Here is a 13,355-nt window from a genome sequence, read left to right as displayed (position 1 = left end):
TTGGTGATGTAGAAAAGTTACAATCAAATCAAATTAGCTTCATGGTATGGCCTCTTAACTTCACCTGTTGACTTCTCTGAGCCCATTTAGATAGGGCTCATGTGATGCAGTCATTAGACTCGGTTACAAATGCGACAATGGGAAAGTCAAAGGAACTCAGCACAGATCTGAAAAAACGAATCATTGACTTGAACAAGTCAGGAAAGTCACTTGGAGCCATTTCAAAGCAACTTAAGGTCCCAAGAGCAACTGATCACATGGACAAAGATAATACCTTCTGGACGAAAGTTCTGTGGTCAGATGAAACAAAAATTTAGCTGTTTGGCCACAATACTCAGCAATATGTTTGGAGAAGAAAAGGTGAGGCCTTTAATCCCAGGAACCCCAGGCCTACCGTCAAGCAAACAATACTAAAGGGTGCCAGACAGCCGCTGTTATGTCCTTTTTTTCTCCTTCTTTTTTTCACCATGCTTGACGGTAGGCCTGGTGTTCCTGGGATTAAAGTCCTCACCTTTTCTTCTCAAAACTTATTGCTGAGTATTGTGGCCAAACAGCTCAATTTTTGTAGTAGTATTATGCTCTGGGCCTGTTTTGCTGCCAATGGAACTGGTGCTTTACAGAGAGTAAATGGGACAATGAAAAAGGAGGATTACCTCCAAATTCTTAAGGACAACCTAAAATCATCAGCCCGAAGGTTGGGTCTTGGGCGCAGTTGGGTGTTCCAACAGGACAATGACCCCAAACATATGTCAAAAGTGGTAAAGGAATGGCTAAATCAGGCTAGAATTAAGGTTCTAGAATGGCCTTCCCAAAGTCCTGACTTAAACCCCATTGAGAACATGTGGACAATGCTGAAGAAACAAGTCCATGTCAGAAAACCAACACATTTAGCTGAACTGCACCAATTTTGTCAAGAGGAGTGGTCAAAAATTCAACCAGAAGCTTGTGGATGGCGACCAAAAGCGCCTTATTGCAGTGAAACTTGCGAAGGGACATGTAACTAAATATTAACATTGCTGTATGTATACTTTTGACCCAGTAGATTTGGTCACATTTTCAGTAGACCCGTAATAAATTCATTAAAAAAAAATACTTCATGAATGTTTTTTGTGACCAACAAGTATGTGCTCCAATCACTCTATCACAAAAAGAATAAGATTTGTAGAAATGATTGGAAACTCAAGATAGCCATGACATTATGTTCTTTACAAGTGTTTGACCACGACTGTAAGTAAACGGTAAAATATAAGTGGATAAGACAAATGCTGTGTGCTGCCATTCTTCAGTACAGAATGGGAACGTGGAGCATAGTATAGTAATAATCATTCACACTCTTCAAACTCTAACCGTCACACTTGCCTTCATCTCTGTAACTTGTAAGCCTGCTATGTACAAAGTGCGGCCCAGGGGCTATTTTAACCCAACAAATTGTTTTTTTGTTTAATTCCACATATTGTATGAATAAAATTAATTAAACAATAATTAGATATATTATCAGTAGGGTAGTCAAAGTTAACGCTAATTTCCTTTAATGGCACTATTTTATTTGACGCACAATTAATGTGCACGCTTCATGTTCGGTAACGCACTGGTGCCGCAGCCACAAGCAGTAACAAACACACCTGTGCAATGGTCAAAAAAAAAGGCAGACTGAATGGCAAGACTCAACATGACCAAAGCCATCTGCATCTGTCGCCACTGCGAGCCAAGTCATCACCAGAGCAACAGACGAAGAAAATCCTCCCTCCGTCCCTCCTCCTGACAGAGAAAGACCATAATGGAAAGTCCACAACAAACAACTACAACCAACAAACTTACCACAGCATTTGCCTAATATGTGGCAACAGCACCAATTCTCCAAAAATCAACATTGTAAAGTATGGCCAAGACAGTCTGTAGATACTGTACCATTACACCCCTTATATACAAACCCCGTTTCCATATGAGTTGGGAAATTGTGTTAGATGTAAATATAAACGGAATACAATGATTTGCAAATCCTTTTCAACCCATATTCAATTGAATGCACTACAAAGACAAGATATTTGATGTTCAAACTCATAAACTTCATTTTTTTTTTGCAAATAATCATTAACTTAGAATTTCATGGCTGCAACACGTGCCAAAGTAGTTGGGAAATGGCATGTTCACCACTGTGTTACATGGCCTTTCCTTTTAACAACACTCAGTAAACGTTTGGGAACTGAGGAGACACATTTTTTAAGCTTCTCAGGTGGAATTCTTTCCCATTCTTGCTTGATGTACAGCTTAAGTTGTTCAACAGTCCGGGGGTCTCCGTTGTGGTATTTTAGGCTTCGTAATGCGCCACACATTTTCAATGGGAGACAGGTCTGGACTACAGGCAGGCCAGTCTAGTACCCGCACTCTTTTACTATGAAGCCACGTTGATGTAACACGTGGCTTGGCATTGTCTTGCTGAAATAAACAGGGGCGTCCATGGTAACTTTGCTTGGATGGCAACATATGTTGCTCCAAAACCTGTATGTACCTTTCAGCATTAATGGCACCTTCACAGATGTGTAAGTTAGCCATGTCTTGGGCACTAATACACCCCCATACCATCACAGATGCTAGCTTTTCAACTTTGCGCCTATAACAATCCGGATGTTTCTTTTCCTCTTTGGTCCGGAGGACACGACGTCCACAGTTTCCAAAAACAATTTGAAATGTGGACTCGTCAGACCACAGAACACTTTTCCACTTTGTATCATTCCATCTTAGATGAGCTCAGGCCCAGCGAAGCCGACGGCATTTCTGGGTGTTGTTGATAAACGGTTTTCCCCTTGCATAGGAGAGTTTTAACTTGCACTTACAGATGTAGCTACCAACTATAGTTACTGACAGTGGGTCTCTGAAGTGTTCCTGAGCCCATGTGGTGATATCCTTCACACACTGATGTCGCTTGTTGATGCAGTACAGCCTGAGGGATCGAAGGTCACGGGCTTAGCTGCTTACGTGCAGTGATTTCTCCAGATTCTCTGAACCCTTTGATGATATTACGGACCGTAGATGGTGAAATCCCTAAATTCCTTGCAATAGCTGGTTGAGAAAGGTTTTTCTTAAACTGTTCAACAATTTGCTCACGCATTTGTTGACAAAGTGGTGAACCTCGCCCCATCCTTGTTTGTGAATGACTGAGCATTTCATGGAATCTACTTGTATACACAATCATGGCACCCACCTGTTCCCAATTTGCCTGTTCACCTGTGGGATGTTCCAAATAAGTGTTTGATGAGCATTCCTCAACTTTATCAGTATTTATTGCCACCTTTCCCAACTTCTTTGTCACGTGTTGCTGGCATCAAATTCTAAAGTTAATGATTATTTGCAAAAAAAAAAATGTTTATCAGTTTGAACATCAAATATATTGTCTTTGTAGCATATTCAACTGAATATGGGTTGAAAATGATTTGCAAATCATTGTATTCTAACACAATTTCCCAACTCATATGGAAACTGGTTTTGTAAATCATTTACTGCAACAATATTTGGTCATATTTGCACTGTTTATACTATATGTATATGGAGATATCTTGAGAAGTTAGTACAGTACATCGATGTTCTAGGACAGCTGTGTCAAAGTCAAGGCCCGCGGGCCAGATCCGGCCCACAAATTAATTATCTATGGCCCCTGGGATGATATTTGATTAGTAATAGAACCGGCCAGCAGGCCACAGCTGCCTGCTGCTGCTTTGCACGCACCAATACTCCGCGGTAGGAATTTTCAAAATGGGGTCCCACGGACCCCATCAAATCACAAAAATGGGGTCCCAAAGTACATTTTTGGGGTCCCATTTTTTTGTAACCGTTTTGAAAACACATGATAAATGTATGCATTATCCTGTTGTATCTCACATTCTATATTGTGTTTTGGAAAAAGGTTGTCATAAATGTTACTTAATTCATTAAAAAAAATAATAAAAAAGAAAACTAATTTTAATGCGTATGTAAATCTATTCAGTTCTAAACATTCCTTCACTTTCTTCTTTCCTTCATGCATCTAAACTTTACCGCTGCCAGTATTTTTTTCTATATTTTATTGTAATATTTTCAGAATGTGTTTGTTCTATTTTTGGCCAAAGTAAGACAAAGAAATCAATCTGAAGTTGTCTTTATTTTTTATTTTTAATGCCATGATTTTAAAAGTCCGGCCCGCGTATGCACAGACTTTCCTCCATGCGGCCCCTGAGCTAAAATGAGTTTGACACCCCTGTTCTAGGATGTTTGTTTTAACAAGGTATAGGCATTATAAACCAATAGATCAAATTGTAAAAACAGAGTCTAGACTTGTGATTGCCAAGGTATTGTTATTTTCTGTTATTAGGGTGCATGAGTGAAGTTTTCTTGCCTAAAAGCATCTTGTACTTTACTAATTGTCAGCTACAAAAATTAAAAAAATGTTACCTAACTTCAGTACAATGACAATGAATAATTTAAGAGGGTTGTAGAAAAAATCTTCAAATGCCCATCCCTAAATTGTAAAATATGGTCATGTACAGTACAGTAGTTGCTTGTGGTCATCTCAACACACGCTAAACAGATCTAGAAGCTAATCATGGCACCACATTGATTTGAAAAATTGTGAAAACAAAAATCCTAATGCAGAAGCAGGAGTCACACTGAAGTCCTACTCCTTGTGCTAAGGCTAAACAAAAAGGCCAAGAGTGATACCTTTGGAGAGGCTTTGGGAGGCAGAGTGGGAATGAGAAGGGTTGTCCAAAACAAGATATGCTAGCAAGAGATAGAAGGGGAAGAAAAGAAAAGACGAGAACTCTAAAAAAAAGTTGCAGCAGAGCAGAGGACAAGCAGAGAGAAAGCAAACTCTATAACTCCAAGTACCACGTTAGTTCTATGTATTGTTTGGTTAGGTCTACTTTAAGCACCTGAATGCACGCCAACAGCGGTGCGTTGCTCGACCTCCTACCTGTTTGAAGAGAAAGTTCAGTTCTACTCAGTGAACCAGTAGCCTGATGGACCAGCTTACTGCACACACGGGCCCATAAATTCTTCATTTTTACTTGGAGAATGAAATCTCTCCCAGATGAGCATAGTTAGGCATTTTCAAGCCAAGCAGATGGCGCAATAATCCAAAGCACACTTTGACCTCTGGATGATAAAACTGCCCCACAACCTCGCTCTGTGCCATGTCGTTTTTATAGATGTTGCGAGCATACTTGTAAACATTTGCATTTGGAAACAGAAAATAAGACAAAATCAAAACAAGACCCATCCATCCATCCATTTTCTACCGATTGTCCCTTTTTGGGGTCGCTGGAGCCTATCTCAGCTACAATCGAGACTATCGGCATAAATGTGCATTAACAGGGAGAATTCTCAACAGGCAGCACCAAATTAATTTGTGGCAGTCAAAATCTATTAGTGGCTGGCCGCAAGTAAGTAAATGAATTAATGAATGTATGAGAAACACCAGCAAGTACAGGCATTCACACAAATAGCCTTTCTGTTTGCTATTCTTAGATTATAACCATGCATGCAACGCAACACACATAGTACTACATTTCATACTACTATAGTTTAACATTCTGTTACTCTTCCTACCAATGTCTTGTCATCAAGCTAACCACACCGCAAAATTCCACCCCACCCACACCCAAAGCTATGTAGCAAACAAGCAAACACTTGACACACAGCAATCACGTGCAGAGTTGGACTCACTGTAATTCCCTGTAATTGGAATTGGAGAGGCTGCTTCACATGCACAGCACATGTCCAACACAAGTCCATGCAACAAAGCACGCACACGCGCACATAGCATCTGCTAACTAAGGTCAGACAAGAAAAGACTGAAGAAAGGATGTGAGCATATGTATTTGTTTATGTCCCTAGTGTAGTGTTCTATGATGCATGTAAGAGTAAATATACTTATTTTTCGCTACAACAATATATTAATGCATGACAAGTTCGCCCAAATGCAGCTGAGATATGCTCCAGCACCCCCCACGACCCTGAAAAAGGGACAAGCGGTAGAAAATGGATGGATGTATGGATGGATGGAAGTTTGTATAAGCATTACATGGAATACTGAAATTAAGCAATACGGCCTAAAATTTCTACTGAGATTTATATATTGCAGCCTCTGGCAATAATGATATACAGCGCAATATATTATTTGGTATATAAATGTGTGAATGTGAGTGTGAATGTTGTCTGTCTATCTGTGTTGGCCCTGTGATAAGGTGGCGACTTGTCCAGGGTGTACCCCGCCTTCCGCCCGAATGCAGCTGAGATAGGCTCCAGCAACCCCGAACGGGACAAGCGGTAGAAAAAAAGGATGGATGGATAAATAATAATAGAACCATTTCAAAGTAGGTTACAAAGGCTCCTATTGTGGATGATGACACATGCGATAACATATTGTGTCATTTCTGATTGTATTATTTTCTCAAAACTATTATTAATCTACTTGCCAATTTACTGTTCATAGCTGGTTACTTTCTGTTTTAATATTGTTCTATCTACACTAGTTAAAATGTACTAAGCCCTTATTCTTGTGTTGTTCGGGAACTTTACATTAGTTTTGGAAGATACCAATACTGATACTTACACTTGAATTACCTTATTTCTTGAGTTTATAAACAATAACGAAAGTGGGGAAAAAAACATTCTGGGATACTAATATGTATCAATCTTATCACTGTAGTATCAACCATATACTGATACTATACTTGGTATTGTTACTGTCGATATTTGTATCTATGCGCCCGCCCCTGTTTACATTCAGAGCTGTAGCTTTGCAGTAAGCATGGTTTATTGTATCCTACCTAAGGTGTGAAGTGTAGCATGTTAGGCTATTCCTTGTCCTCCAGTGCTAATGCTACTTGTAAGAAAGTTTATTTGCCGACATAAAGGTGGGGATTAGTGACTTATAGGTGACTTCACATTGCGTTGAGAACGCGGCTACGCACTGTGGAAGAACGTTAGCCGCTGACACATTATTTGGGTGTATGTCTTGACTAAAATGACAAGATTTCGTCCATGCTAAATTCTTTCTTCCAGTCAATAAGATTCTAAAAGAAAACTAAATTAGTGTATTGTTAGTTGCTATGGTAGAATCCAAGTTAGCACTGCCATTCTTTTATTTTGAACCATACTTTAAAAGTACCAGGAGAGTGTAAAAACAAGTTGACTTAATATTAGAGATGTCCGATAATGGCTTTTTTGCCGATATCCGATATTCCGATATTGTCCAACTCTTAATTACCGATTCCGATATCAACCGATACAGATATATACAGTCGTAGAATTAACACATAATTATGCCTAATTTTGTTGTGATGCCCCGCTGGATTCATTAAACAATGTAACAAGGTTTTCCAAAATAAATCAACTCAAGTTATGGAAAAAAATGCCAACATGGCACTGCCATATTTATTATTGAAGTCACTAAGTGCATTATTTTTTTAACATGCCTCAAAACAGCAGCTTGAAATTTGGGACATGCTCTCCCTGAGAGAGCATGAGGAGGTTGAGGTGGGCGGGGTTGGGGGGTGGGGGTAGCGGGGGGTGTGTATTGTAGCGTCCCGGAAGAGTTAGTGCTGCAAGGGGTTCTGGGTATTTGTTCTGTTGTGTTTATGTTGTGTTACGGTGCGGATGTTCTCCCGAAATTTGTTTGTCATTCTTGTTTGGTGTGGGTTCACAGTGTGGCGCATATTTGTAACAGTGTTAAAGTTGTTTATACGGCCACCCTCAGTGTGACCTGTATGGCTGTTGACCAAGTATGTATTGCATTCACTTGTGTGTGTGAAAAGCCGTAGGTAGTATGTGATTGGACCGGCACGCAAAGGCAGTGCCTTTAAGGGTTATTGGAGCTCTGTACTTCTCCCTACGTCCGTGTACCACTCCGTGCAGCGGCGTTTTAAAAAGTCATAAATTTTACTTTTTGAAACAGATACCGATAATTTCCAAACCGAAACCGATAATTTCCGATATTACATTTTAAAGCATTTATCAGTCGATAATATCGGGCTGCCGATATTATCGGACATCTCTACTTAATATGCTTAATTGTGTTTCACTGTATCCATTAAACCATATCCAATTGTATTTACAATCTGCGAAGTAAACAAAATGCCACAAATTCAGTCAATCATTTTGAATAGTCCGCTCCGAATACCTTCGGCTATTTCCGGTGATTGGCGTCACTGGAGTAACGCTTCTGCTCTCTGGCCATAGTATCAGATCAGTCATACTGGAAAAACGCAACAACAATTAGACAGAGATGTGCTGTCTATCCTTCATAATCCCTATATAAGACATGAACACATATGTTTTTCTTCAACTTTTTTTTAATGCACTCTAAGTCGTAAATAAATAAATACATAAAAAAATCAGCTAACAATGTAGTCAATAGGGGCTCTCTATTTTGCCCACAATACCCTCTAAATAACCCTCCAAAGCCCGTCAATAATACTTTTTATACATATCGTGACCTGAATATTAACCAAATATTAGCGATGCTGTTATTAAAAGCGCTAACGCAGACAATTTTAGCGGCGCAATGATACAGATAGCTAAGTAGCCCTGTGCTGCTTTTACTGTGAGCAGGCAGCGATGTCCTGCTGCTCCTGCTTTATCGCGTCTTGGCTCGTCAAAGTTATTCTAGATTATAAATCATGCCTCTCATCTGGATATTAGGAGGATTTTGAAGCAAATGTCCTGCAAACTTCAAGAGCTAAAATGATCTTCAATGTGCTATAATTCCGTTTAAATTTTTTTTCCTTTGAATGCACAAAATCCTTGAAATTGCTACAAATGCATCACAACAGAAACCTACTAGAATTGAAGCTGCAGCATTTGTGACCTCATTTCTGCATGTGGGTCAGATTGTGTTCACATTGGGCATTGCATTTTTTTTAATGTGAACAACTACATAAAAATAGTGAATTTGACAAAACCAATCCAAATTGGACATCCTACCCTTCAGTCTGAACGTAGCTTTAGTTGCTTAAAAGATGCAAACATGCTTACTCATGTAGCGGAAAGTCTCCTCTGCCAGCATTGGGGAGATGGCGTTGTGCTGGGTGCAGCCTTCCTCTGGGGAGCAACTTGGGGAAACCACCCAGTCCTGGCTGTCAGACAGGTAGAAGGATCCAGATTCCACTGAACCTGAACCCAGCGAGCCAGAGCAATGCCGACTGCTGCTGCCAAGGCCCTCATCTAAGTGTTAAAAGAACAGAAACACTTTTCAGTCTTATTCTGTCATCAGACATAAAGATAATGCAAAAAAATGCTAACACACCAACCTGTCTCAGTGCTGGACTCCTTCTTTTCCACAGCTCGCAGTTTGACTTCAAACATATTGGGGAAAGGGGCTCACATCATTTCCAGCCCCCTGCACTGATGGATGGTTGCATCACCCTGCCAAAGCAGAGAGTGGTGTTAAATGTCTAAAACAGGAAATGAAGACATTTCCTCCGATTCCAAAACTGATAATCAATTAGTATTTTTTTTAAATATTAAACTGTTCAGAAAACATATGCAATAAATCATTATTCCATGGGGGACTCCAGACCTGCCTACTTTGTCATAAAAAAGGTCTGTATTATTCAGTACAGTGGGACACTATTACTATTCCAGTCTGTGTGCAGGCTCAAGGGGTGAATCATATCCTTCCCATATCATGTTTGTTTCCCCATTTCCCAAAAATCCTAGAGGCTATTAATATCAGTCATGGTGTGCTCTCTTTAATGACATCCTCATTGATGAGGAGAGGAAGCAACTCTAATGCAAGGTCATGCCAACAACAAAATTGCACACTGATTGTTTCACTGAACTGGCCTGCAACCCCATTGCCATGCACGCAAATATGTATGACCATGCAAGATTGTGCAGAGCGAAATGACAGAGAGACCAAGTCCTCAGGCAACACTTACTATGATCTTCCATAAGAGAGCCTGAAAGTCTTGGGGAGATTAATCTGATGCGCACAAATACTTAAGTCACAAACTTGTGTGACCCATCATGAAAATCTAATAATTTCAGTGACCCATACTGTAAACGTTTGCACACTATAGGTTCCTAAAAAACAATTCAATATTACCAAATAATGTGTAGATAGAGTGCATTTGGAAAGTATTCACAGCACTTCACTTTGTCCACATTTTGATATGTTACAGCCTTATTCCAAAATGGAATTAATTAATTTTTGTCCTCAAAATTCTACAAACAATACTTCATAATGACAATGTGAAAATGTTTTTTTTAATTTTTCAGATTTATTGAAAAAAATAAAATAAAAGTAATAAAAGTGTTTTTAAATTTAGTTTGCATCCATCCATCCATCCATTTTCTACCGCTTATTCCCTTTGGGGTCGCGGGGGGCGCTGGAGCCTATCTCAGCTACAATCGGACGGAAGGCGGGGTACACCCTGGACAAGTCCCCACCTCATCGCAGGGCCAACACAGATAGACAGACAACATTCACACTCACACACTAGGGCCAATTTAGTGTTGCCAATCAACTTATCCCCAGGTGCATGTCTTTGGAGGTGGGAGGAAGCCGGAGTACCCGGAGGGAACCCACGCAGTCACGGGGAGAACATGCAAACTCCACACAGAAAGATCCCGAGCCCGGGATTGAACCCAAGACTACTCAGGACCTTCGTATTGTGAGGCAGATGCACTAACCCCTCTTCCACCGTGCTGCCCTGTTTTTTAGTTTTCAATTATGTTAAAATTGTGTAATATATATAAATGATTTATTATTATACATAAATGATAAAAGCATTCATTGAGGTAGAACGATCACGTTATATTACCGAACATTTACGACAATCAGCATGATTTTCTAACAGTCCACTTTTTTATTAATGTGGTGCTGGGATACCCATGATTTCAGCCTTTCAAAGTTTCCTCTGTATCTTTCAAATCCTAGTTACGGCCCTGTTTATATACACATAAAACATTTGTTTAGGCCTTTTTGCAAATCAAAATGATCATGTCATATATATATGATGTCATATTGACCACGCCCCTAGCCACGCTCCCACCTCCACATACACAGTGGCAATTTAGGGGAAACCCTGCTCATGTATATGTGATTTTTTTAATAATTGTTTTTTAATTAATTTGCAATAAGGCTGTAACATAAAAAATGCGGAAAAAGCGAAGCGCTGTAAATACTTTCCGGATGCACTGAATATTCATAATTTAAGTAATAAATTATGAATATTCAAACAACATCAAGCTTTTTCCTTGATGTTGACCTAATAATGTAATCCCTCCCATTACACTCTTTCACCTGTGTACTTGCATTTTACTGAAATAGCAGCCATATCTACTGCAAGAAATAATCGATATAATATCATTTAGTTGAGCACAGGATAAAGTTTGGTGGTTTTATTTCAGTCAAGTACAGACAAATACACAGCACTGTGTACATACATACACCACATAAAGAAAAGACAAAAACAAAAAACTAATTTATTTGACTGAAATGGTAGGGTGAACTTGAAGTAGGCTGAAGCATCATCTTGTATTTTGCCTAAGTTTTTATAACCTTTTTTTCCTCATATATGTTTTAATATATCCATCAATCCATCCATTTTCTACTGCTTGTACCTATCAGGGTCGTGGGCGGTGCTGGTGCCTATGTAGTTACATAGAATAAACATTTTATGTGCATACATGTATTAATAATTCAGTTTTGTACCTAATAATATTGTTTTGATGTAGTTTTGTATATCTACGAAATGTGTTATATATTTTAATTTGCCTTTGCTTTTGACAACTTACAAATACCTTTTAGTTCATATCTAAGAAGAAGATGCTACACATATTTGCCAGAGCTAAGTACACTTGTGTCATGGTGGCATATCTGAACACATAACAGATATCATTCATGTATGAAATAAAATATTTGGACGCAGCACTGACTTCCATTACTGCCACTGTAGTTGTTATCGATGAAATCAGAACCCGCGTTGAAGTTAACTTAATCTTTGTGTTTCAATGAATTTCTCAAGTGTACTTTTTTTTTTTTTTTTTTTTTTTACAACTGTGGAAGGAGAGAAATTGGTCTGTACTGGCAAAAATAATGCTAATTTCCATTTTTAGTATATGCTCTTGGAATTAATGTTGCTGTATTTATTTTATGGTAAATACACCAGTTTGAATGACTGGTTCAGTGGTTGCATATATGGTCTAGAATAGATCAATAAAAATATATCAATAACATAGATTACCGTACTAATTCCCAGGCCAGTACATTCAGTATATTTCTTAACTTTAAAAAAAAAATTTTTACAACTGTGGAAGGAGAGAAATTGGTCTGTACTTGCAAAAATAATGCTAATTTCCATTTTTAGTATATGCTCTGGGAATTAATGTTGCTGTATTTATTTTATGGGAAATACACCAGTTTGAATGACTGGTTCAGTGGTTACATATATAGTCTAGAGCAGACCTGGGCAAATTGAAGCCCGGGGGCCAAATGCGGCTCATTAAGCTTTTCAATCTGGCCCGCCGGACATTCCCAAATTATTATTTTTTTAGATCTTTAAGATGGAAAGTGTAGCTGCCATTATAATGTGCAGTGATGTTTTCAAATGACCCTAAGTCTTGAACTATACAAGTATTTCAATGGTTGGAATCTGTGCTTTTGCATGATATACTAGTTACTATGGTAATCTAATTAGTTACTAAGGTAATCTAATTAGTTACTACAGTAATCTAAGCCATAGCAGCTCAGACAAGGCACTAAGCAGTGTGGGTGGGAAGCGTTTCCACAGAGTGTTTCAATCAGGAGATTTTTACAACAAAGTTCTAAAGCTTAGTGATGTATAAGATATATTAGATTGTAGGTGGGGTTATTTTTTACCCTTCGGGTTCATATTTTGCTGTGTTTGTTGCAGTTTTGTTGCGTTTCACTTGATTGTAAAATATGTCGATCGAGAGAGGGTGTGACGTTCATATGTTGTCAATATTCAGTGTTTTATCGTTCATAGAAACATTTAAAATTCCATTCCGTTTTTTAAGCCGGTCTGTCATAACGTTTTTAGCATTCAATCCGACATTATTGTGAGGTTTTGTATTAGTGTTCCTAAAAATAGATATACCGGCCCCAGACACATTTTTTTCTCTAAATTTGGCCCCCCGAGTCAAACTAATTGCCCAGGCCTGGTCCAGAGAAACTAGATATAGTATCAATAACATTCATTACTAATTCCAAGGCCAGTACAGTCAGTATATTTCTTAACTTTAAATTGATTACGACATTAATAAGTTCCCTCTCAAGGTCTACCACATTACCCACGATGTAAAACAAGGTAGATTATTGGACTGAGCTGTCGATATTTCCGAGGTTAAAACATTGC

General features: G+C 38.8%; 1 protein-coding gene across 1 annotated transcript in view; it reads right to left on the bottom strand.

Moving 5' to 3' along the window:
• trak2 (trafficking protein, kinesin binding 2) overlaps positions 1–13,355 on the bottom strand; it is a 38,623-nt gene that overhangs the window by 24,857 nt on the left and 411 nt on the right. The window contains exons 2-3 of the mRNA XM_061978117.1: positions 9,285–9,399; positions 9,010–9,198 (exon numbers count right to left, since the gene is read on the bottom strand). Of these exons, the coding sequence (XP_061834101.1) occupies positions 9,010–9,198; positions 9,285–9,339 (244 nt within the window). The 5' untranslated portion in view covers positions 9,340–9,399. The remainder of the gene's footprint in view (positions 1–9,009; positions 9,199–9,284; positions 9,400–13,355) is intronic.

Source organism: Nerophis lumbriciformis, linkage group LG01 (assembly GCF_033978685.3).
Source record: "Nerophis lumbriciformis linkage group LG01, RoL_Nlum_v2.1, whole genome shotgun sequence".
In the NCBI taxonomy this organism is placed as follows: domain Eukaryota; kingdom Metazoa; phylum Chordata; class Actinopteri; order Syngnathiformes; family Syngnathidae; genus Nerophis; species Nerophis lumbriciformis.
This window is presented reverse-complemented; position numbering and strand designations above follow the sequence as displayed.